The sequence below is a fragment of the Macaca fascicularis genome, chromosome 1 (genome assembly GCF_037993035.2).
Source record: "Macaca fascicularis isolate 582-1 chromosome 1, T2T-MFA8v1.1".
NCBI classification, from domain to species: domain Eukaryota; kingdom Metazoa; phylum Chordata; class Mammalia; order Primates; family Cercopithecidae; genus Macaca; species Macaca fascicularis.
Genome location: NC_088375.1, coordinates 99,877,100 through 99,901,381, shown reverse-complemented (window position 1 = coordinate 99,901,381; position 24,282 = coordinate 99,877,100). Strand labels below are relative to the sequence as shown.

The 24,282-nt window shown below is 51.1% G+C and overlaps 1 protein-coding gene across 1 annotated transcript; it reads right to left on the bottom strand.

Annotated features, from left to right (window-relative positions):
- Window positions 1-12,293: 12,293 nt before the first annotated feature.
- ADAMTS4 (ADAM metallopeptidase with thrombospondin type 1 motif 4) lies at window positions 12,294-21,622 on the bottom strand. The gene is made up of 9 exons (XM_005541197.5): window positions 20,565-21,622; window positions 19,112-19,435; window positions 18,726-18,858; window positions 18,028-18,198; window positions 16,492-16,778; window positions 16,197-16,383; window positions 15,774-15,949; window positions 14,625-14,800; window positions 12,294-14,125 (listed from the first exon to the last, which is right to left on the bottom strand). The coding sequence occupies exons 1-9, from the start codon at window positions 21,195-21,197 to the stop codon at window positions 13,699-13,701; spliced, it is 2,514 nt and encodes an 837-aa protein (XP_005541254.1). The 5' UTR covers window positions 21,198-21,622; the 3' UTR covers window positions 12,294-13,698.
- Window positions 21,623-24,282: the final 2,660 nt, after the last annotated feature.

The window sequence follows — 24,282 nt, the reverse complement described above, 5'->3', positions numbered from 1 at the left end:
TGAGTAGCTGGCATTACAGGCATGCGCCACCATGCCCGGCTCATTTTGTATGTTTAGTAGAGACAGGGTTTCTCCATGTTAGTCAGGCTGCTCTCGAACTCCCGACCTCAGGTGATCCACCTGCCTCAGCCTCCAAAAGTGCTGGGATTACAGACGTGAGCCACCACGCCTGGCCTTTTTCTTTATTATTATTTTTTAATTTAAAAATTTGTAGGCCGGGCGCGGTGGCTCAAGCCTGTAATCCCAGCACTTTGGGAGGCTGAGGTGGGCAGATCACGAGGTCAGGAGATCGAGACCATCCTGGCTAACCCAGTGAAACCCCGTCTCTACTAAAAAATACAAAAAAAAAAAAAACTAGCCGGGCGAGGTGGCGGGGCGCCTGTAGTCCCAGCTGCTCGGGAGGCTGAGGCAGGAGAATGGCGTGAACCCGGGAGGCGGAGCTTGCAGTGAGCTGAGATCCAGCCACTGCACTCCAGCCTGGGCGACAGAGCGAGACTCCGTCTCAAAAAGAAAAAAAAAAAAAAAAAAAAAATTTGTGACACGGTTTCACTCTGTCACCCAGGCTGGAGTGCAGTGCCAAGATCACAGCTCACTGCAGCCTCAACCTCCTAGGCTCAAGGGATCCTCCCACCTTAGCCCAGCGAGTAGCTGGGACAACAGCACATCCAGCTAATTGTATTTTTTGAAGACACAGAGTTCTGCCATGTTGTCCTGGTTGGTCTCCATCTCCTGGGCTGAAACTATCTGCGCGCCTTGGCTTCCGCTGGGATTACAGGCGTCAGCCACAGCATCAGGCCTCTTAATTTTCTCTTTTTCCTTCCTTCCCTCCTTCCTTCCTTCTTTCCTCCCTTCCCTTCCCTTCCTTCCTTTTCTTCCTTTCTTCCTTTCCTTCTCCCCCACCTTTTTTTTTTTCCCCAAATACCTAGTCTTCAAGGAGATTTTTTTTTTTTTGGAGGCGGAGTCTCGCTCTGTTGCCCAGGCTGGAGTACAGTGGTGCGATCTCAGCTCACTGCAACCTCCGCCTCCTGGGTTCAAGCGATTCTCCTGCCTCAGCCTTCAGAGTAGTTGGGATTAAAGGTGCCCACCACCAAGCCCGGCTTATTTTTGTATTTTTAGTGGAGACAGGATTTCACCATCTTGGCCAGGCTGGTCTTGAACTCCTGACCTCGTGATCCACCCACCTTGCCTCCCAAAGTGCTGGGATTATAGGCATGAGCCACTGCACCTGGCCTATGTGTTCATTTTTATGTTGGTTTTTTTTTTTTTTTTTTTTGAGACGGAGTCTCGCTCTGTCACCCAGGCTGGAGTACAGTGGCCGGATCTCAGCTCACTGCAAGCTCTGTCTCCCAGGTTTATGCCATTCTCCTGCCTCAGCCTCCCGAGTAGCTGGGACTACAGGCGGCCGCCACCTCGCCCGGCTAGTTTTTTTGTATTTTGTAGTAGAGACGGGGTTTCACCGTGTTAGCCAGGATGGTCTCGATCTCCTGACCTCGTGATCCGCCCGTCTCGGCCTCCCAAAGTGCTGGGATTACAGGCTTGAGCCACCGCGCCCGGCTTTATGTTGATATTGACAAAGACCCTCTCCTTAACCAAACTTTCAACAGGCTCCTCTGAGACCTCTTTTTGGCTAGGTCTTGTCCTTTCACCCTGTCTTGGGCCTGGCTAGCCAGTTATAGGAAGAATCCTGCCAAGTCAGTTTAGGGATAATTCCCTGCCCACTTCTCCACCCTTTATATCTGATCTATCTGATCACCCTCACCTCCCTTCAGGAAAGATCCTGTTAGGTCAGTTTAGCAAGAATCCTCCCAGCCTTAATGTAATTTTCCTTCCATCCACTGACTCTGATTCTGCTCATTGACTATTGCAATAGTCTTCCTTACTGTTTTATCAAGTGTCAGAATAATTTTTTCTTTAACAGTTTAAGGGTCATAATTTTACCTTTTTCTAAAAATTGCTTTTTTTTTTTTTTTTTTTTTTTTGAGACAGAGTTTTGCTGTTGTTGCCCAGGCTGGAGTGCGATGGCACCATCTCGGCTCACCGCAACTTCCACCTCCCAGGTTCAACTGATTCTCCTGCCTCAGCCTCCCGAGTAGCTGGGATTACAGGCATGCACCACCACACCCAGCTAGAAAATTAACTTTTAACAGATGGACAGTGTTCCAGGCAGAGGAAATCATAAGGGCAAAGGTCTGGAAATGAGGAAGATATTAGGGAGTTGGGGAAATTAAAACTGGGCCCGCAAGGCTGGACAGTAGAGTGAAGGGAATGAGATGAGAGACTGGAGAGGTAAGCAGATACCAAATAATGAAGGACTCCACAAACCACATTAAAAGAGTTTGGGTCTTATCCACAGGGCAAGAAGAAGGCATTAAAGTGCTGTAAATAGAGAGTGCTATGATCAGAACTTTAGGAAATGTGGAGCGCTAATTGAAGTAGTCAAGACCAGAGGCAGGGAGACTATTTAGAAAGTTACTGCAGAAATCCAGGAATAAGATGAAGCTCATGCAGAATAGGTAATAACCGAGGGACTGGAGGGAAGAAAGTACCTTTGAGAACTTTCAGGAGGCAAGCAGGACTTGAAGATTGACTGGATGTGCCAAGTTAGGGAATTGGACTCCAAGAGGACACCCAGATTTCTAATTTGGACCACTGGGTGGTGCCATTTAATGAGAAACAAAACTTAGGAAGAAGCACATTTTGGGGAAGGGGTAGAGATGACAAACTTTAGACTTAATGAGTTTGAGGTGCCTGTGAAGGCTCAAAATGAGATAATGCTGGGTTTAAATACAATACCAACTTTGAAACCCATTGGCTGTGTACGGAGCAATACACTCTCTGGATTTCATCTGTAAAATGAACTCTAGTCTTAAGGGGTTTTGTGATCATTAGTGAGAACTATGGAAAACTTTTGAGCACAAATAGAAGCCGAGACAAAGCCTTGATTTTTTTTTTTTTTATAAATTTTTTTTTAAAGAGACAGTCTCACTATGTTGCCCAGGCTGGTCTCAAACTCCTGGGTTCAAGTGATCCTCCTGCCGTGGCCTCCCAAACTTGATTTTTTGTTTGTTTGTTTTACTTCTATTTATTATTATTATTTTTAGCTTCTGATATAGTATAACTCAAAAAGCCTTGATTTTTTAAGGATCTCATGTTTAGTGGAAAAGATAGACTTAGCCGGGCGCGGTGGCTCAAGCCTGTAATCCCAGCACTTTGGGAGGCCGAGACGGGCGGATCACGAGGTCAGGAGATCGAGATCATCCTGGCTAACACCGTGAAACCCCCGTCTCTACTAAAAATACAAAAAACTAGCCGGGCGAGGTGGCGGGCGCCTGTAGTCCCAGCTACTCCGGAGGCTGAGGCAGGAGAATGGCCTAAACCCGGGAGGCGGAGCTTGCAGTGAGCTGAGATCCGGCCACTGCACTCCAGCCCGGGCTACAGACCAAGACTCCGTCTCAAAAAAAAAAAAAAAAGATAGACTTAAACAGATCATTGAAATGTAGTTCTTGGCCTGGCATCATGGCTCACGCCTGTAATCCCAACACTTTGGGAGGCTGAGTTAGGTGTATCAGTTGAGTTCAAGAGTTTGAGACCAGCCTGGGCAATATGGCAAAATTTCCTTTCTATGAAAAATACAAAAATTAGCTGGGCATGGTGGCTCACGGCTGTAGTTCTAGCTACTCACGGGGCTGAGGTGGAAGAATCACTTGAACCCAGGAGTTCAAGGCTGCAGCGAGCTGTGATTGCACCACTGCACTACTCCAGCCTGAGTGATAGAGCAAGACCCTGTATCAAAGAAAAAAGAGAGAAAGAGAGCAAATGTGGTTCTCCTAGAGGACCCTTCCTTTGAACTTCTGCTCCTCCATTGCATCCTGTCTTACAGGACTGACCCTCACTTTCTTTTTTTTTTTTTTTTTTTGAGACGGAGTCTCGCTCTGTCGCCCAGGCTGGAGTGCAGTGGCGCGATCTCTGCTCACTGCAAGCTCCGCCGCCTCCCAGGTTCACGCCATTCTCCTGCCTCAGCCTCCCTAGAAGCTGGGACTACAGGCGCCCGCCACCACGCCCGGCCAATTTTTTTGTATTTTCAGTAGAGACGGGGTTTCACCGCGTTCGCCAGGATGGTCTCCATCTCCTGACCTCGTGATCCGCCCGCCTCAGCCTCCCAAAGTGCTGGGATTACAGGTGTGAGCCACCATGCCTGGCCTTTTTTTTTTTTTTGAGACAGAGTTTCTCTCTTGTTGCCCAGGCTGGAGTGCAATGGTGTGATCTCCAGCTCACTGCACCTCTGCCTCCCGGGTTCAAGTGATTCTCCCGCCTCAGCCTCCCAAGTAGCTGGGATTACAGGCATGCGCTACCATGCCTGGCTAATTTTGTATTTTTAGTAGAGACAGGGTTTCTCCATGTTGGTCAGAATGATCTCAAACTCCCAACCTCAGATGATCTGCCCGCCTCGGCCTCCCAAAGTGCTGGGGTTACAGGCGTGAGCCACCACACCCAGCCTTCACTTTCTATCCCCTTCTCTATCTAACCATTTTCTTCTTTTTTTAGAGTCAGAGACTCACTCTGTCACCCAGGCTGGAGTGCAGTGGCATGATTATAGCCCACTGCAGCCTTGAACTCCTGGGTTAAGGTGATCCTCCTGCCTCAGCCTCTCAAGTAGCTAGGACTACAGATGTGTACCCAGCTAATTTAGTTTTTTGTGGAGATGGAGTCTCACTCTGTTGCCCAGGCTGGTCTTGAACTCCTGGCCTCAAGTGAGTCTCCTGTGAGCCACTACGAAGGCCTATCTACTATCTTCTGACCATTCCCTTACATTAATTTGTAAGCTCCCTGTTTTCAAGAACCTTCACTTCTGCTCTGTGTCACCCTGGCCACACCCTGGACTTAGTCATCACCTAGAACTGTTATGTTTCTGAAAACTTAAATTTTAATATGCTGGTTTCCACCACAATAGTCTGTCTTTCTATATTCTGAATAAATCCTGGGGCCCAGTCATGACACATAACACAATAGAAGAAACCCAGCTTAGTAATCAAAAACTAATTTAAATCTCTACTTAATTTTTCAAGGAAATATCAGAGACAGCGGAAAGGGGCAGTGAATTAGGAGCACATTTTAATGGACAGCCCAATGTCTTTAAAATCCTCTCTCTTGGCTGAGCGCAGTGGCTCACGCCTGTAATCCCAGCACTTTGGGAGCCCACGGCAGGCGGATCACCTGAGTTCAGGAGTTCGAGACCAGCCGGATCAACATGGTGAAACCCTGTCTCTACTAAAAATACAAAAATTAGCCGGGCGTGGCGGCACATGCTTGTAATTCCGGGTACTTGGGAGGCTGAGGCAGAAGAATCGCTTAAACCCGGTAGGTGGAAATGGCGCCACTGCACTCCAGCCTGGAAAACACAGTGAGACTCCGTTGGAAAAAAAAAAAAAATCCTCTCTCTCCCATTCAACATTTTCTACTTGGATGGTATTTCTCCCCAAAACTATCCCTTCTGACTCCCCTCAGCCCACATTGTTTTTCCAGATCTCTCTCCCACTCAGCTCTTTCTCTTACCATATTATCCTCCAGTTTCTGGTTTTCTGGTCTATTCTCTTTACCTGTTTACCTCACTTTGGTTTTGAATAACATAGAAGAGCCTGAACCTGACCTAGCAAACGGAAATCATGCCCCCCTAACAGCCTCCCACCATCCATGGGTTCCCTGCGGTCTTACAGCTTTTTTTTTTTTTTGAAACAAGGTCTTATTCTCTCACCCAGGCTGGAGTGCAGTGGCACAATCACAGCTCACTGCAGCCTCCACTTCCTGAGTTCAAATGACCCTCCCACCTCAGCCCCCACCCGCCCCCGCCCCGTTCCCTGAGTAGCTGGGACTACAGGCATGCACAACCACACCTGGCTCATTTTTTTTTTTTTTTTTTTTTTTGAGATGGAGTCTTGCTCTGTCACCCAGGCTAGAGTGCAGTGGTGCAATCGTGGCTCACTGCCACCTCTGCCTCCCGGGTTCAAGCAATTCTTCTGCCTCAACCTCCCAAGTTGCTGGGATTACAGGCGCCCACCACCACGCCGGCTAAATTTTGTATTTTTAGTAGATACGGGGTTTCATCATCTATCTACTAGGCTGGTCTCGAACTCCTGGTCTGGTCTCGAACCAGAGACCGGGTTCTCAAACCAGGCTGGTGTCGAACTGCTGACGTCGTGATCCACCCGTCTCGGCCTCCTAAAGTGCTGGGATTACAGGCATGAGCCACTGCACCCTGCCTTTTTTGTATTTTTTGTAGAGACCAGGTTTCATCATGCCCCCCAGGCTGGTATTGAACTCCTGGCCTCAAGTGATCCTCCCACCTTCACCTCCCAAAGTGCTGGGACTACAGGTATGGGTCACTGTGCCCAGCCTTACTGCTTACTTCTAGGAGTGACAGACACCTCCTCCAGAAACACTTCTCTGACCTCATATTCTGTGCTAGGTGCCCCTCCTTGATCATGGCACCTATCACACAGGTCTGAAATTTTTGTCCTACCTGACTGTCTCAGCCACCAGATTGTGAACTCTCTGAGGATTAGGACCATGTCTTTCCTTTTATCATCCCTTCAACATAAGCCAGAACTTTTTGCACAAATTTACAAAATGGCCCTTAGATCTGACCTAGACAGTTCCTTGGTATAACTGTTTTCTCACTCTAATGCAGGCTAATGCAGGGGTTAGAAGTCGGGGAGCAGACAAAGGAAGAGATATAAGAAAAGGAGAATTGGCCTTTATTGACCACTTACTAAAAACCAGACACAGTGCCAAACATTTACATCATTATATTCTTAAGTCTGGACCTCTCTGTAAGGCAGGTAACAGTACACACGTTTTATAGGTAAGGAAACTGAGATTTACAGAGATCAAGTAATTAAGGTTGCATCATTACATGTAAGTAAGTAGCAAGGCTTAGATTCAATTTGACTCCAAAAATCCATGTCCTTTCCACATGCTGTGAAATGTTTACAATGTTTACAACCCATTGGCTTATTTATTGAAAAAATAAATGGGATAAACAGTCAATTCTCAATGCCAGATTAGGTCAATTAACATTTTACTCTTCAGATCCATTTTCAAGTGACAATTCTTATGTTTTCTGCTCCCTACTGTTTATTTGCATCTACATTATCAAGAGAATATGTTGACCAGGCACCCTGGCTCACACCTGTAATCCCAGCACTTTGGGAGGCCGAGGCAGGCAGGTAAGTTGAGCCTGGGAGTTCAAGACCAGCTGGGCAACATGGAAAACCCCATCTCTACTAAAATTACAAAAAATGAGCTGGGCGTGGTGGTGCATGCCTGTAATCCCAGCTACTCAGCAGGCTGAGGCAGGAGAATCACTTGAACCTGAGAGGTGGAGGTTGCAGTGAGCCGAGATCACATCATTGCACACTAGCCTGGGTGACAGAATGAGACTTTGTCTTAAAAAAAAAAAAAAAAAAGAAAGTGCTAGTGTGTCTCTATGAACTTGGATGTGTGTATGTCAACGTGTCACTGTTGGTGTGGGTGTATGGGGCCTGTTTGTTGTCCCAAGACTGTGAGGGATACTTAAATCTACTTCCTCCCCTCCCTTTCCTTCCTAATGCTACTTAAGTACTCTGGGTCTGTCCCCATGTAAGATCCTGCCTGGGGAAGTTGTTCAGTGTTGTTGCTCCCCCGCCTTCCCTGACCCCCCTCTTTCTGAGCATTTTTAGCACTGGTGGTTTCCTCCAGCTGTCATCTGGTTTCTCCTGGTGCCAACGATTTTGGCTTTGCCCCAGCAACAGTCAATAGGGAAGGTATTCAATTGGTTCAGAAACATCCTCTCAGCCAATAAAATGTTAATACATTGAAATTCACTTTCTTCTCCCTTCCTCCCCCACAAGCCCTGACCAATGAGATGCTAGTTTTGTCACCTACTACCAATCTGGTATTTTAGAAAACAAAATACTGTAATACTGTATGAAGATTACAGAAATGGGACTAGAGATGGAATAGAAGTGTAAACGCCTATTCCACAGCACCCTCCAGGAACCCTGGCTATCCCACCTCCATTACAAAAATAGTGGCTGGACAAATGCCCAGATTTCCTCTGTTCAAACCACAGAAGCAGAGAATCTCAGGGGCAGAAGGGGCTTTAGGAAATTGGCCCAACCTATTGCTTCAACTTCCTCCCCCACCTCAAACACATACTCATGCACAACACTTGCCATCTCATAAAATGGTTGTCCAAACTCTTCTTGAACTTCTCTAGGGACAGGGCACTCACTCCCTTGTCATTCAAGGCCTTTTCTTTTTCCATTTCCTCTTTTCACCTCCAGGACCAGATATTTGAATTGTTTCAGTGCCTCCTTACTTCCTATTATTACTGTTTCTGTTCCTCCTTATATATCTACACCCCAGCTCAGGCCCATGAAGGCAATAAATAGGCAGATGGGAAACAGAGCTCATTGTGGCTCCTACAGGGAGATATGTGCCCCACCACAACCCCATCCCTAGCAAGAACTTGTTGGACTCCTATTAGGTAAAGCTTACCTACAACCTGGGTCTTGGAGGGGTGGTAAGGCAGAGACCATTCCAGAAAGGGGTCAGGCCTTGCCTGGGATTGAAGGCTGAGATGTCCATCACTTCTCTTTGATGAGCTAGCTCTCTCTGCCCCTCTTTCACTTTAGCTCCCGTTCACTTACCCAATCACAGAGGTGGCCCCTAAGCTCAGTCTCATTCTCAGAAAAACTTATTTATGCCAGTGAGAACCTTACTTGGTGAGCGAAGGGCTTTCTCTTAAAATAACAGGCAGAAAAGTGATTTAAAAGTGAATCTACACCTGTAGTCCCAGCTCCTCAGGAGGCTGAGGTGGGAGGGTTACTTGAGCCCAGGACTTCAAGGCTGTAGTGAATTATGATGGTGACACTGCACTCCAACCTGGGCCACAGAGCGAGACTGTCTCAAAAGAAAAGTCCAGGTGTGGTGACTCATGCTGGTCATCCTAACACTTTGGGAGATCGAGGTGAGAAGATCCCTTGAGGCCAGGAGTTCAAGACCAGCCTGGGCAACATGATAAGACCTTGTCTCAACCGAAAAAAAAAAAAAAAGTAAATTAGCTGGGTGTGATAGCTCATGTCTGTAGTCCTAGGTTCTCAGGAGGTTGAGGTGGGAGGGTTGCTTGAGCCTGAGAGTTCAAGGCTGCAGTGAGCCAAGATCACACCACTGTACTCCCACCTGGTCAACAAAGGGAGACCTTGTTTCAAAAAACAAGTGTATCTCCGTGAACATTAAAGGAAGGTGAGAAGGGCTATCATGATGACCTGTTCTCCAGGGCCCAGCCCAAGGTAGCCCTCCATAACCCTCATAGTCTGTTCAGTTCAGGGCTCGTTAGGCTCTTATCTTCTAGTCCCTTTTACTGTCCCATTGCTTCTCTTTGAGGGGAAGGTGGAGTGGGAGCAGTATACAACCTCCCCGGCCCAGAATGCAGTGTGAACCCCTTTAGAACAGTCATATATAGGCCAGGCGCGGTGGCTCACGCCTGTAATCTCAGCACTTTGGGAGGCCAAGATGGGCGGATCACGAGGTCAGGAGATCGAGACCATCCTGGCTAACACGGTGAAACCCTGTCTCTACTAAAAATACAAAAAAAATTTAGCCAGGTATGGTGGTGGGCGCCTGTAGTCCCAGCTACACGGGAGGCTGAGGCAGGAGAATGGTGTGAACCCGGGGGGCGGAGCTTGCAGTGAGCTGAGATCGTGCCACTGCACTCCAGCCAGGGTGACAGAGCGAGACTCTGTCTCAAAAAAAAAAAAAAAAAAAAAAGAACAATCATATCTATTGTTTGCATTTGTACCTTACATCTACTTATCACAGAACTCTGCTCATTGTACCATCAACTCATAGTATCAAGGTCCATAAACATACTGTCTGTGGTCTCAATTTGCTCACTAGATGGAACGAGTAAAGATCACTCTTGTCTTGTCTCCATCTTTTTCAGCCTGGTTGGTAGGAGGACCACAGGAGGGCCAAGGGGCCAAGCCTAGCACTGGGAACCGTGTTTACTGGAGAGAAGAGAGTGTGGGCAGTCTTTCCTCATTGCTGCAGAGGAAGCAGGCGCTGTGCTGGCTGGTGTAGAGTACAGGGTGCGGTGTAAGACACTGCCTGGTACAGAACTTGATTAGCAAAGCCCAGCTCCAGTGAGCATAGCACATATAACCACTACAACCTCCATGGCCTGCCTCAACCCCATAGTCCCAGCTTCACATTCCAAGCAGTGTTTGGCATCCCAGCTAGGGGCTGCTATGGCAGAGTGAAGTGCCTTTGGTTCCCCCATTCTTCCTTCTTCCACCTCCACCTCCACCTCAGGGTCTTCTTTACCTATAATTTCTCCCTCAACCCCACATCAAGTAGCTTCCCCAATCCCTAGCAGTCTTTCTTCTGCCTCTCAAAACCCCAAATTCTTGCAGGGTCTACCTACCACCCTTGCCCATCCCTGTTCTATCCATGACACACGCAGGACTGCCCAAGTTTTTTTTTTTTTTTTTTTTTTTTTGAGATGGAGTCTCACTTTACCACCCAGGCTGGAGTGCAGTGGTGCAATTTCAGCTCACGGCAACCTCCACCTCCCAGGTTCAAGCAATCCTCCTGCCTCAGCCTCACGAGTAGCTGAGGCTACAGGCACTTGCCACCACACCTGGCTAATTTTTTGTAGTTTATTTAGTAGAGATGGGGTTTCACCATGTTGGCCTGGCTGGTCTTTAACCCCTGACCTCAGGTGATCCACCCACCTCAGCCTCCCAAAGTGCTGAGATTACAGGTGTGAGCCACCATGCCTGGCCCCCTTTTGTTTGTTTTATTGAGTTGGTGTTTTGGTCTCTCACCCAGGCTGGAGTATAGTGGCACGATCATAGCTTACCATAGCCTCGAACTCCTGGACTCAAGCAATCCTCCTATTTTAGCCTTCCAAGTAGCTGGGACTGCAGGTGCCACCACGCCCAGCTAATTTTTCAATCTTTTTTTTTTTTTTTTTGGTAGAGATGGAATCTTTCTATGTTGCCCAGGTTGGTCCCAACCTCCTGGCCTCAAGAAATCCTCCTGCCAAAGTACTGGGATTACAGGCGTCAGCCATCTCATCCAGCCCCAAATTCTCAAGCAAATGCACCTTGCCCAGAGGGAAAATTTAGTCCCTCCCTCTCCTCGGGCATCAGGTATTCTGCCATTTTGGGGCACCTGGCTCCCTCACCTCAGATCCTTTTCCAGGTTATCCTTCTTGCCTATTTCCTGCCAAACCACGTCCTGTTTTTTGTTTTTGTTTTTGTTTTGAGACGGAGTCTCGCTCTGTTGCCCAGGCTAGAGTGCAGTGGTGCGATCTCGGCTCACTGCAAGCTCCGCCTCCCAGGTTCACACCATTCTCCTGCCTCAGTCTCCTGAGTACCTGGGACTACAGGCACTCGTCACCACGCCCGGCTAATTTTTTTTGTATTTTTAGGAGACACGGGGTTTTACCATGTTAGCCAGGATGGTCTCAATCTCCTGACCTTGTGATCTGCCCACCTCGGCCTCCCCAAGTGTTGGGATTACACGTGTGAGCCACCGTGCCCGGCTGTTTTTGTTTTATGAAATTTTATTATAATCTCACATCTTCTAGGCATTCTGCTGAGTTTATACTGGCAGATTCTGGAGACCCCATTCCATCTTCAGGTAGTCACAGGGGTAACCTCTCACATGGCCATGGCTATAACCTTTACTATTTTGAAAATATTCTAGCATTTGTTCCCAGAACAACTCTGTGGGAGTAGATACTATTAGTCCCATATGAGCAATCTAAGGCTTAGCATCAGTGACTTACCCAACACCACTCAGCTAATAAGATGCCGAGCCCCAAATCGAATCCAGACCCGCTGGCTCCCACTCCAGTGCTCTTTCTACTGTTGTGAAACCCAGACCCCTCAACTATCACCCTTATTACTAAGTACTCATTTGTGTTGATGCAGTTGTTCTTGTTATCTGTTCTTGTCATCCTGCACCTTCATGTTCTTGTCAATTGTATTTGTAGCCATGTGTTTACTATGTCTCCTTCCTGTGATTGGGAACCTCCAGAGGTGAGGGATGAAATTTTCCTTTCTCTGTTGGTCCCTCAGAACCCAGGATAGGGGTCTGCCAACCAAAGGAACAGACCCTGAGGATAAAGGCAGGCACCATGGATGTGGATCTTTGCCACCTTCAAGTGCATATAGAGAGTGGATGTGGACAGATATTTGATAATAGTAAGTGACAGCGCTGCCATTTGTTAAGCACTTACTAGATGCTGAGCATTATGCTAGTTCTTTATTTACATTATTTAATCCTCACAACAAACTTCTAAGGGAGGTCTTATTATTGGCAAATGAGAAATCTAATGCTCAGAGACATGGAGTTAGGATGCAACCACATCTGTCTGACTCCAAAAGGATCATATAAATAGCAGAATTCAATTTAGATTTTAAAAATATGTACCGGGCGTGGTGACTCACACCTGTAATCCCAGCACTTTGGGAGGCCGAGGCAGGTGGATTAGCTGAGGTCAGGAGTTCAAGAGCAGCCTGGCCACATGGCAAAACCCTGTCTCTACTAAAAATACAAAAATTAGCTGGGCATGGCCGGGCGCAGTGGCTCACACCTGTAATCCCAGCACTTTGGGAGACGAAGGCAGGTGGATCAACTGAGGTCAGGAGTTCGAGACCAGGCTGGCCAACATGGTGAAACCCCGTCTCTACTAAAAATACAAAAATTAGCCGAGCATGGTGGTGGGTGACTGTAATCTCAGCTACTTGGGAGGCTGAGGCAGGAGAATTGCTGGAACCTGGGTGGCGGAGGTTGCAGTGGGCTGAAATCACGCCATTGCACTCCAGCCCTGGTGACAACAGCGAGACTCTGTCTTAAAAAAAAAAAAAAATTAGCCAGGGCGTAGTGGCGGAAGCCTGTAATCCCAGCTACTCAGGAGGCTGAGGCATGAGAATCACTTGAACCTGGGAGGCGGAGGATGCAGTGAGCCGAGACTGTGCCATTGCACTCCAGCCTGGGCGACAGAGGGAGATTCTGTCTCAAAAAAAAAAAAAGAAAGAAAGAAAGAAAAAAAAAAAAAGATAATCCCTCACTCCCTGAAGGCCCACCCTACTACCCTTTTCTTTTCCCAAAAAATAAAATTCAGGAAGAGGAAAGCAGAACAGGTTGTACCTCATACATAAGCACACACACATTTTCACACACACACACACACACACACACGCGCACGCCACTTATACCTATCATCACCACCCTGGATTTCCTAGCCCCAGGGTGAGGGCTATGAGGGGTCAGGGGTCAGGTTCCCCTGGACCCTAGTCCTTGTTCCCTTCCCTGGTGCTAAATAAAAGTGAATAAATACTAAATAAATACAACTGGGGCCCAGGCCCACCCTGCCTTCCCCCTCCCTCCTGTGACCCGCAGGGCAGGGGGGGCAGTTTAGATGGAGGGCTGTCTGTCAGCCCCTTCCATCCACTAACCCGTCACTGCCTCCCAGGGCAGGAAACCAGGGCAGGGCCAGCCTGCACATTAGGGTGAGAGGAGGGGCAGGTCTCACGCCCGCAGCCCCTCCCCACTGAGTCTTAGCATGAGGCAGCAACAGAAGCTCTCTCTTTCTCCCAGCTAAGTCCGAGGCCCCGGTGCCCAGAAAGGGCAGCCGGGATAGTGAGGTTATTTCCTGCCCGCCCAGGGGCGCCGCCGAAGGATCTCCAGAATCTGTGCTCTTCGGTGCAGCCAGTCCTGGGGAGTGGGGCGTGGTGTTGAAGGGGTTGGCCGTGGCACAAAGAAGCTGTATCGGAGGCGTGCATCCTGGGGGTTGCCAGCCACTAGGACTTGCAGTGTCAAAGGCTGGGCCAGTGGCCCATGGCCTGACAGTGTCTCTGAGGCTGCAGTGGCTCCGCTGTAGCGCAAGCTGACTGCCCCAGGTAGTACCACATCTGTGGGGGAGGGCATCAGTGTGTATTCACCATTGAGGGCATAGGAGCCATCTGGCAGCTTCAGGGCCAAGTAGATGCTCCGGTGGCCAGGGTTTCCCTGCTGCCGGACAAGAATGTGGGTGGCCCCTGCGGGGATAGTGACCACACTGTTGTATCCGTACCTGTGTGGAAGGAGTAGATGGAGAGCTCAGGATCACCTGAATCCCCTCAGCTTTCTGAGCTGTGTTTATGTGACTGCATGTGTGTACATGTGTAGATGGTTGTCACCCCTATCCTATATGAGCTGTTCAGTCTGGATCAGAGCTACATGCACATGTGCCCTTTTGCCTCTTATCTCTGGACCTTTACACCCACTGCCCCCTTATTGAGGTGCCCTTCCAAGTCCCACTTCCTTGGTACCTGTCTAATTCCTACCCTCCTTCTGAGACTCAGCTCAGAGGTCACCTCCAAGGAAGCCTTCCCTGATGTCCACAAGGGCACTCACAACACCCTGTTCCGACCTCGGATGAACACATGGGACACTTAACTGTAGCTGCCTACTCATCTATCTCCTGCTAGACTGTGAGCTCTTTGAGAGTAGAAACAGTGCTGAGTTCCCCTCTGCATCCCCAGGACCCAGAATGTCCAGGAAGGTAGAGGGAGGAATGACGGTGAAAGAACCTGAATTTTTTGAAAGAGCCTGACTGCTTGCTGCAGCCAGAACCGTCCCCTCCGCACACCATGCACTTGTCAAACTTCTTCTTGGAGCCAATGATGCGGTCACAGCCAGCATGGATGCAGCGGCCCTGGACACAGACCGAGGAGCTGTCCGGGGAACAGGGGGTCCCATCTACCACCTGAAGAGAAGAGAAAGAACAATGCCGAAGGTTCCTCCTAAGTGAAGAGGGGTTGGTTGGTAAGTCAAACAAGACCCATGTCCCATCAGGGAAGGGATGTCGGAAAAGTTCGATGAAGTAGGGGATGTAGATGGGTGAGTGCCAGGCACCATGTGGGTGATAATCATAACAATAATAATTATTATCACATATAACATCTAGCCAGCATTTTCAGAGCACTGAGTATGAATCACATAGCATGCTAAGTGTTTTACAAACACGAACGTAAATCTCACCACCACTATTTGAGGTTTTTAGGGATGGAATGTTGAGGTTTAGAAAGGTTAAGGAACCTGTCCAAAAGCCACACAAATGGCAAGCAGAGGAGCCAAGATGGGAAGTGCAGGTCTGTCTGGTCCTAGCACCAAGCCCTAAACCTTCATGGCACTGTCCCTAAATGGACGCTAGAGGGCAACCAGCCTGTAGAAATTCTCAGGTTGGGGCGAAGGGAGCAAAATGCTCCTAGGGCTTGTTTTTCTTTGTGCAGCCTTCAACCCACCACCCTATCACAGAGACGGAGTGTAGGGACTTCAGTCATCTCCAGAAGGCCTGTCCATTGAGGGCTGGCTGTCCAGGAGCTGAATGAGGCCAACACTATAATTTGACAGAGAAGCCCATGGAAGAGGGGTCAAGGACTTGCCCCAAAGGCCACACATTCCATTCTCACCAAATGCAGCACTAGAAGATGGGGAGTCAGAGGAAAATAAACCACAGGAAATAGGATAGGCTAGAGGGACCTACTGGCCAAGTATCTGGAGTCTGGGGCTTGTTTTCCTGATACCTATGTACAGATAAGTCTGAGTGGAATCCTGGACTGGGCTGGCATGGCTGTGGGAACAGGGTTACTTTGGGGGATCTTTGTCATCAGAAAGCAGAGGGAGCACGGGGCGGGGGTGTGACCATAGACAGGGCCTGGGGGTGTCCTGACCCTCACCCGTGGCTCCAGCACGTAGTAGTAGCCCAGTGCCCGGGCCTGGCAGGTGAGTTTGCACTGGTCTTGGGGGGCCACGCCTGTGTAGCGAGGAACCCAGTCCATGGGCCCTGGGAAGCTCTTGAAGAGGTCGGTGCGGTGGTTGTAGGCAGCACACTGTTCCTCGCGGAAGGTCAGGGCTGGAGGGGTAAAACAGTCAGAGCCCCTCCTTCCTCACATCACCCCACACCCCTCCACCCAGCCCCTGAGAGCTCTAGACAGCACAGCTCTGCTCTTCCCCACAGATGGCCAAGGACAATTCCCAGAGGTTAAAGGCACTCCCCACAACAGCAGGGGAATCAACACCCTCTTTGTCTTGCACTCAAGGGACAGTCCTTCCTGCTCTACTGTCCCCTCCCAAGGGCTCCCATCCCTGCTACTCCTCACCTGAGCCAGTTGGGCAGTCCTCAGTGTTGCAGGAGCGGAAGCGGGTGCGGCGGCCCTCACAGTACTTGCCACCATTCCGGGGGACAGGCCTAGTGCAGTCTCGGGAGGAGAACTGGACACCACCCCCACAGGTCCGAGAGCAGTCACCCCATGGTCCCCAGGGACCCCAGCCACCAGCCTGTGGAGTCTGCAAAGGCACAGAATGGAAGTGGGGCATAAGTGAACTCTCTCCCGGGCTTAGGGCTGGTCCCCACACCCCGGGGCCCTTTACCCCACCCCTGCCCTAGGATCTCACATTGAAGTCCTGGAGCTGGTCCATGTGGAGGCAGCGACCACCCATGCAGGCTTGTGCGGGCCCGCAGGGTGTGCCATCGGCCCAGGGCGAGTGTTTGGTCTGGCACATGGCATGGCCATTGAGGTGGCCAGAGCACCAGAGGGCAGCACAGGGCGGTGGCAGCTGTGGACAATGGCGTGAGTCGGGCCCGAAGGTCAGCTGGCACTGGCGGTCAGCATCATAGTCCTTGCCAGGGAAAGTCATGGGCAGATGCAATGGAGCCTCTGGTTTATCTAAGAGACAGTGCCCTGAGAAGGGGGTTGGGACACAAAGTCAGCAACGGGCTGAGGGGAGCATTCAGGATTGCCAGCAGCAGAAAGCTTAGGCTCCCTGGGGCCTGATGGAGCCTATAAAAACAATCCTAGGACTATAAGAGAATTAAAAATTTTTTTAATTTATAATTTATATTTTAATTACTTACTTTTTTTTTTTTTTTTTTTTTCAGAGACAGAGTCTTGCTCTGTCACTCAGGCTGCAGTACAGTGGCATGATCATGGCTCACTACAGCCTCAAACTTCTGGGCTCAAGCAAACTTCCTGCCTTGGGCTCCTAAGTAGCTGGGATTACAGGCATGTGCCATGTCCAGCTAATTTTTTGGAATTTTTTGTTGCCATAAGGTCTTGCTATGTTGTCTAGGCTAATCTCAAACTCCTGGTCTCAAGCAATCCTCCCACCTCAGCCTCCCAAAGCATTGGGATTACAGGTGTAAGCCACTGTGCCTAGCCCTGTAAGAGGCTTTAATGGGCAACTATAATTTATTGGATGCTTATTATGTGATGAACATTGGCTAAATGCTTAAGCAGCATGTATTTAACCATGGCAAATACCTATGAGATAGGTACCACTATTATACTTATCTGACATATCAACTACAAACACAGAGAGGTGAAGTAACTTACAGTCACACATCTACACCTGCTTAAAGAACAGAATAAGAGGCCAGGCATGGTTGCTCAATGCCTGTAATCGCAGCACTTTGGAAGGCTGAGGTGGGAGGATTGCTTGAGCCTAAGAGTTCGAGACCAGCCCAGGCAACACAGTGAGACCTCATCTCTATTTTAAAAACAAACAAACAAAATGGAATAATGACAGGAACTCAGTTCTGCCTATTCTAACCAACTATAGAATACTTGAGTTTGCTTCTCATCAACATCTCTGCCTAGTGGCAGTCATCCTGCTATTCTTGCATACCTCACTGCGTGACAAGGTAATCACATCCTTCACAGCCAGCCCATTCCAGTGGTGGACAGTTCTGGCCCTCAGAAGGTCCGTTCTAATTCTACTGAGCCAAAATTCACCTCCTCTAGCTATGCTATTTATTCTGGGAGGAAGTGAGAACTACACAAAGACAGCAGCATTTCTCACCCCTTCCCACACTGCAGAGGAAGCACACTTGGGGGAGGCAATTTGGCCCATGCAGGATGCAGCAGAGGTGAGAGTGCCCTGGAGGACAGGAATTGAGTCCTACCCAGGGAAAGGTAAGTGCCATCTGCTTACCATAGCCATTGTCCAGGAAGTCAGTGATGAAGCGGGCACTGCAGGGGGACCAGGGCTCCTCAGGATCCACATGAGCCATCACAGGGGCCATGACATGGCGAGAGGTGCTCAAAGGCCCATTCAAACTGATGCATGGCTTGGAATTGTCATGGAGCATGTTGAAGACATGACCTGTGGGAGCAGAGGCCCTGATAGGATCTGAGGGTCCCTTCCTCATGCCCTAAGGGACTCCATCATAAATCTGGCTGCAGCTGTGGATGATCAGATCCATTCCCCACTCACCCTGCCCCCAGTCCCTTTCTTTCTGGTACTCTCAGGGCTCCCAGTATGTAGCCCCATCTCTTTCTCTGTCTCCTCTTCCCCAAAATATACTCTGGGCCCCTCCCTATCCATTTTTCCTTATAGCCAACATTCCCAACTGTGACCTCACCCATTCCCTCTCTGACTTCCCCTCCAAATACACACACACACACACACAGAGAGAAAGAGAGAGAGAGAGAGATCACAGTAGTTTCTACTAACTAATTTAATAGAAAAATGTAAATGTATGTCTACACCTGGAGCAGAGAGGAGTAATAGCCCTATACCTAGGCCTAGGGGAAGAATACCTTGGGGCCCCCATTAACACTGTGGTGAACTTAGTACCCCCTCCCCCACCTTCTCCTCCCTAATACCTTTCTCATCCACCCCCACTTTACCCAGTTCATGAGCTGCAGTGAAGGCCGACTGGAGCCCATCATCCTCCACGATAGCACAGCTCCGAGCCGGGTCACACACGGTGCCCACATCAGCCATACCCAGTGTGTCGCAAGTGGAGACTCCACACAGGTCCTGTGGAGAGGGATCATAGAAGGTGCATAGACAGCCAAGACACCTGGGTCCTTTGGGTTGAGATCTAGATTCCTAGGGACCTGGGCACTGAGGACCCAGCACTGTCAGGGCCTAGGTAGCCACACATGGCAGTGTGGCTGGGGCAAGGCACCATGTCACACAACTCCAGGAATATCATTTGCATCATAGTCTATCTAGTGGTGCTTCTTAGAATTGTGCAGTGCATGGCCTGCGGTGCTGACTGGGGCCTCACCTGACGGGTAAACAGAATGGCTGTGTCAAAGTGGTCAGGGTCCGAGTCCTCAGGGGTGTTGAGGCCCCGCTGCCAGGCACAGAAGCTGCGCAGGGTCTGGGCAGCACTGGGCCCCACTTGGGGCCCCTCCTCGCCTGACCCCAGGATCACTAGCCGAGTCACCACCAAGCTGACAGGATTGCGGATGCTTGGGTGCTTGAAGGCCTTGGCCGCTGCTGCCATCACTGTTAGCAGGTAGCGCTTTAGCCCCGCACCGTGGAATGCGGCCATCTTGTCATCTGCTACCACCAGCGTCTCCACGAATCTACTCAGTGAAGCAAAGCGCTGGAGAGAAAAAGGGAGAGGAAGAACCTGAAATAGCCTCTCAGACCCATGGGTTGGTCGATTCTGCAATCCCTCACTTCCTGGGTCTTGAACTCAGCATAGTCAGCTGCCCGCCCCCCACCTCCCCGCCACCCCCACCCCGGGATTCCTGACTCCTGGCGGGTCTTGGTTGGGCCCTTCCCCCAACACCAAATCCCAGGGCTTTTCTGGTAACTCTGAGGAGTCAGCAGCTGGTTCTAAGAAGGGGAGGAGAAGGGGACGCCACATCCCAGGGCTGCGGGAGCCCCAGAGGTGAGAGCCGCCTGGACTGCCGTCAAGAGGCACTTTGGGGTTCTCCAGGCCTGAGTGTGGCTGGGACCTATGGGACCAGGGCTAGAGGGCTGGGCTGCAACGTGTCTGCCCTGTGTGGTTGGAGGAACGATTCAGTCAGCAGCTAGGGCCAGGGCCAGAGCTCAGCGTGGCGGGTGTGGAGGGAGCGTCTGGTCTGGATTAAAGCTAGAGAGGGAGGAGGGAGGAGGGAAGGGAAGAAGCGGGAGACCAGGAGTGGGAGGGAGGAAAGGATGGAGCTTCAGGCAGCCTCGCAGTCCGGCCACAGTGTGGGAAGGGGATTGACCAGAAGGAGGTATGGGATACCCTCCCTCTCTCGCCACTCCTGCCCTAGTTTGCAGTTTGCCACAGTGATTTTAAAGGCAGCATCAGAAGCCAGACACCAAGCCCTAGGGCCTCAAATCTCACTCCTTTAGCTGGGGGTGAGGGATGAAAATCAAATTTGGGGCAGAGAAAAGAGCCAAGGCCAAGGCGCTGTTAGGAGACCTTTACTGCTGGGGACTGTGCCAGTAGGAGATGCCATGGCCAGGAAGGGGTGGGGTGGGGAGGGGGAGCAGTTATTCCCAGCCCAGAGTCTCTGACCCACCTCTGAGAACCCTCGGTGGGTCTGGCTAGGAGAAGGGTGAAGGGGAGAGGCCTGAGCCTTACCAAGAAAGGAGGCTCATGGAAAGAGGAAAGGCAGGCAGAAGGGAGGGAAGCAGAATGGCCAGAAGTGGAAGTGGGTGGAGAGAGGGTGAATAGGGGTCAGTAGGACAGACATGGCGGGAGGACACCGCAGGACACAGACTCCAGGGCTGCCTACCTTGGCTCTTCGGGGTCTGGGGCTGGGGCTTCCAGGAGGAGCCTTGACGTTGCACATGGGACCTTGGCCGCTGGCAGGACTCTTCCGGCGTAGGATGTGAGCCCCAGGTCCCCCAGCGGAGTTAGGGGTGCCTCCCTCCAGGGGCTGGAGGTGGAGTTCAGCCCCCCGATACTGTAACACCCCTAACAGGGCTCCCCCATCCCAGTGCAGAGATGCCACCGACTCCGGATCTCCATTGATGGTGCCAGTCAGGTAGGTGCCAGGCTCTGCTCCACCCAGCAGCTCAGGCGCCTGGCCCAGGTACTGCACTGTCAGCCCCTCGACCTGCACGCCGGAGTCCTGCTCCAGCTCTAGTAGCAGCGTCTCCCCAAAGGCCTGCAAGCGGCACAACAGCCTGGCAGGGGCGCCCGAGCCAGGCAGGACGCTGCCGTTGAGCTTCTCTGGAAACACGATCTCCTCCTCCCGGGGGAGGGGGCTGGCCAGCCAGGCCGAGGGCAGGAGAGAGGCCAGCAGTAGCAGAAGCAGCCACACCAGCCAGGAGAGCGGCACAATGGGGAGCAGGAGGCAGGGTTGGGCTCCCCACAGCCAGCGCCCCGCCAAGCCCCTCCCGGGATGCGCGCCTGTCTGGGACATGGCACTGGTACTGGAGCTGGGAAGGACTGAGGCCGTCTGGGGCACCAAGTCCTCCACACCCTAGCTTTGGAAAGCTCCTCTCTGTTAGCCTGGGGGCTTGGACTCCTGCCAAGGTCAGAGGCAGTTTTCAGAAGGGCTGGGGACCTTTAAAGGAAATGGAGAAAACTTAGTCCTTGGGCTTGGGAGAGGCGCCCAGGGGTCTGGCTTCTCCAAACTCTCCTCCTGAGCCCTCCTTTCCTGAATCTTTGTCTTTCCCTGCCTGTGTCTTCTGCAGCTTCTCTGGCCTCTCCCTCTGTAGGAGGACTCTGTCTGGGCCGCTCTGTGCCTGCCCTGTCTCTGCCTTCTTCCGCTGTGCCTTTGTCTCTCTTTCCTCCTCTGTCTCTCTCGTGCCTATGTGTCTGTGGGTCTCCCTGTGGGTTCTCCCCAGCCTCTCTCCGCGCCAGCTCTTTTAAGCATGGTGAGCCTCTGCGATTGATTGGCTGATCTCTAAGCCACTCAGCTGAGCTCTGTCGGTGGGACTCAGATGGGTGTTTCATCGCTTCCCAAAAAAATGGGACTTGCCCAGGGGAGGGGAATCTCTAGCAGTCGAATGGATAACAGGCACTGGGCCAGCTGATGACATAGCCTTTTCCCAAACTCCACAATCAGCCCTCAGCTGTCTCTTTCCCTTTTTGGTGGGACAGAGCCCCAGGAGACGCAGAGAGTGAGGGAAAGGGCCTGGCCAGCATGCACAGATAGGATCACGGTCCTGGGAGAATTTCTGCTCTTATAGTCTAACCTAGCATGGCCTCTCTTTTCTCAAGGCTCCCTCATGCTGCCCTTTGGCCCTAGTGGCTGGTTTCCAGGGCTGCGGGGACTGAGTGAACTGCCTGAGAAAAGAGGGTAGGGAACAGGTAAGGAGACATCAAGAGGGAAGAACAAAGAAAGGAGGTAACTTGACATGGCTCAGGATAGAACTGAGCAACTGGGAAGAGTAAAAGAGGCAGAGCAATGGGGGAGGCAAGGAGACAAGTGATCAGGGAGTTGACTGCCCAAAGGTAGGATGATCCTGCTTGGAATGAACGTACTGGAGGCGGCAGATGACAAGGCAGGAGGGGTTAACGACTTTTCCTTTTATAGGCTGATCTAGGGTGGCACCTCCTCTTTTCTAACGTCCCTTCTCTCCCTCAGGATCCCCCTTCCTGAGTTACCACTACCCACCCCCTCCAAAGCCCAGAACATCCATTCCGCCTCCGTTTCCCCCCAGGGTTCCCCCTCCCCACTTCCTGACTCCCCATTTCCCTGGCCCAGCTCCCAGTAGCTTCCCCCAGGCTTTTGGCCCTTCTCCTACCCACTCCCAACTGCCCTAAACCCTCCCCCAGCCTCAAGTCAGCCAGCCCCCAGCATAGGCAAGACTTGCTCTCAGGAACCCAGATTCATCCAGTATCAGTCTGGGGGAATCCCCACCTGGCTCCCACCACCCACCCCACCTTGCTCTGAGAACCCATTGGTTCCTGGAATATCTAGTAATCTTTTCTTTTTAATTCTCCCTGTGGCAGGGAGAGGGTGGAGGCAGCATTGTGCTTATAGGGAAATTAGGGTACTGGGAGAAATCCATTGCCTGGGGTGGGAGAGTGGCTGGGGAGGAAGAGGTGGTGTTAGGGAAGGAAGCAAATTATTCCTTTGACTTTGGATAGGAGGGAACTCGCAAAAGAGGTCTTGGGTGTGAACTCTCAAGGCAAGGAAGGGTTCAGAAGTAGGGGCAATTTCTGCTCACCCCATCCTCTGGCTGCTTGTTTCCCCAGGAAATCCCCAGGAAGGAGAGTGCAGTCAGCAGTCCCTTTCCTTTCCCAGAAGTGGACCACCTCCTACTGCCTCTATTCCCCTATTAACTCTGCTTTGTCACCTCCTGTCCCCCGCATATCATATCCGTCAGAATACTTCCTTTCCCCCTCCCTTCCTGCTCAGGTCGGTAATACCTGCCCTGGTGCCTGTCACTTCCTGGATCACCCACCCCCTTGTGACTGCCAGACCCACCACTTGACCCACCACTTGCCTGACCCTGGTTCTAAGCCAAGGGGGCCAGGACTAGAGGAGTCAGACGAGGGATGGGAGACCAGAAGGGGCAGGGGCAAGAGGAGCTATCACCAGAGAACTCTACTGCCCCTTTCCACTCCCCTATTTGAGATGAAGACAAAGGGGGTGACTAAGCAGTGAAAGACAAAGGGCTTTAGAGTGGCTGCAGCCGTGTGTGTGGGGGTGTTGGCAGCCGGGAGAAGGCACAAAAGCTGCAGTGTCCTAGGCAGCCCCTCAGGAGCCCCCACGCCAGTCCCAGCTCAAGCTGCCCCCAGGGCCAAGCAACCCAGAGTCTATCCTGACTTCTCCCAGGCTGGATCAAGGCAAATAAATGCAATCCTTCCCATCCCCCACCACCATGGCCACATTTGCTGTGTTTCAACAATAGACAGAAAGAAGACCCAGGGAAAGAGCAAGGAATGAGGAGAGCAGAGGGACCAAACCTCTGCCCTGGCTCTGTGGCAGCTCCCTTGTCTAGCCCAGGTCCTGGTCAGTTCCCACAGCCAAGGATCTGGCCCCACCCTTTGGTACAGTTCCCATTAGGTCAATTCCCAGGCCAGAAGTCTGGCTTTCCCCTCTTTCTCTGCAGTGAAGAATTCCTCCGTCTCTGCTTCCTGGTCTGTCTGCCTCACCCTGCTGCGCTGCTGGTGGGCTGTGTCCCAGGGATCCTGTCTAGGGGATATCTGGGGAAGGCGTCTTTCCAGGCTCAGAGTTGGAGAGTTGTACAGACTCTACGGGTGGGTGGCCCAGCTGGAGTTGGGCTTAGAGGCAGAGGGAGAAAACAGGAACTAGCCTCTAAGGCTGGAAAAGTCTTTGTCCATACAGAATTGGGATCACACTCCTGGTGCTACGACATTTCCATGCTGTTGGCCATTACCCAGGAGGGCTATAGCAGGGTCAGAAAGACGTTAGGGAAAAGTGGCTGACGCAGGACGGAAGTGGGGTGTGAGGCATCTCTAAGGGCGCTTCCTGGGTCTATGATTCTGTAGGTTCGGGAAGCCTGGCGGATGTCAGGGTCACCCAGAGGACT

Bases quoted from the DNA above. Each gene is read 5' to 3' on its own strand.
- ADAMTS4 (XM_005541197.5), bottom strand. From the start codon at position 21,197: ATGTCCCAGACAGGCGCGCATCCCGGGAGGGGCTTGGCGGGGCGCTGG. The intron at 18,859-19,111 runs GTGAGGCCCCAG...CCCTCTCCACAG, and splicing joins CCATTCTGTTTACCCGTCAG to GACCTGTGTGGAGTCTCCAC. The intron at 14,126-14,624 runs GTTCTTTCACCG...CCTTCCACACAG, and splicing joins GGCTCTTTCAAAAAATTCAG to GTACGGATACAACAGTGTGG.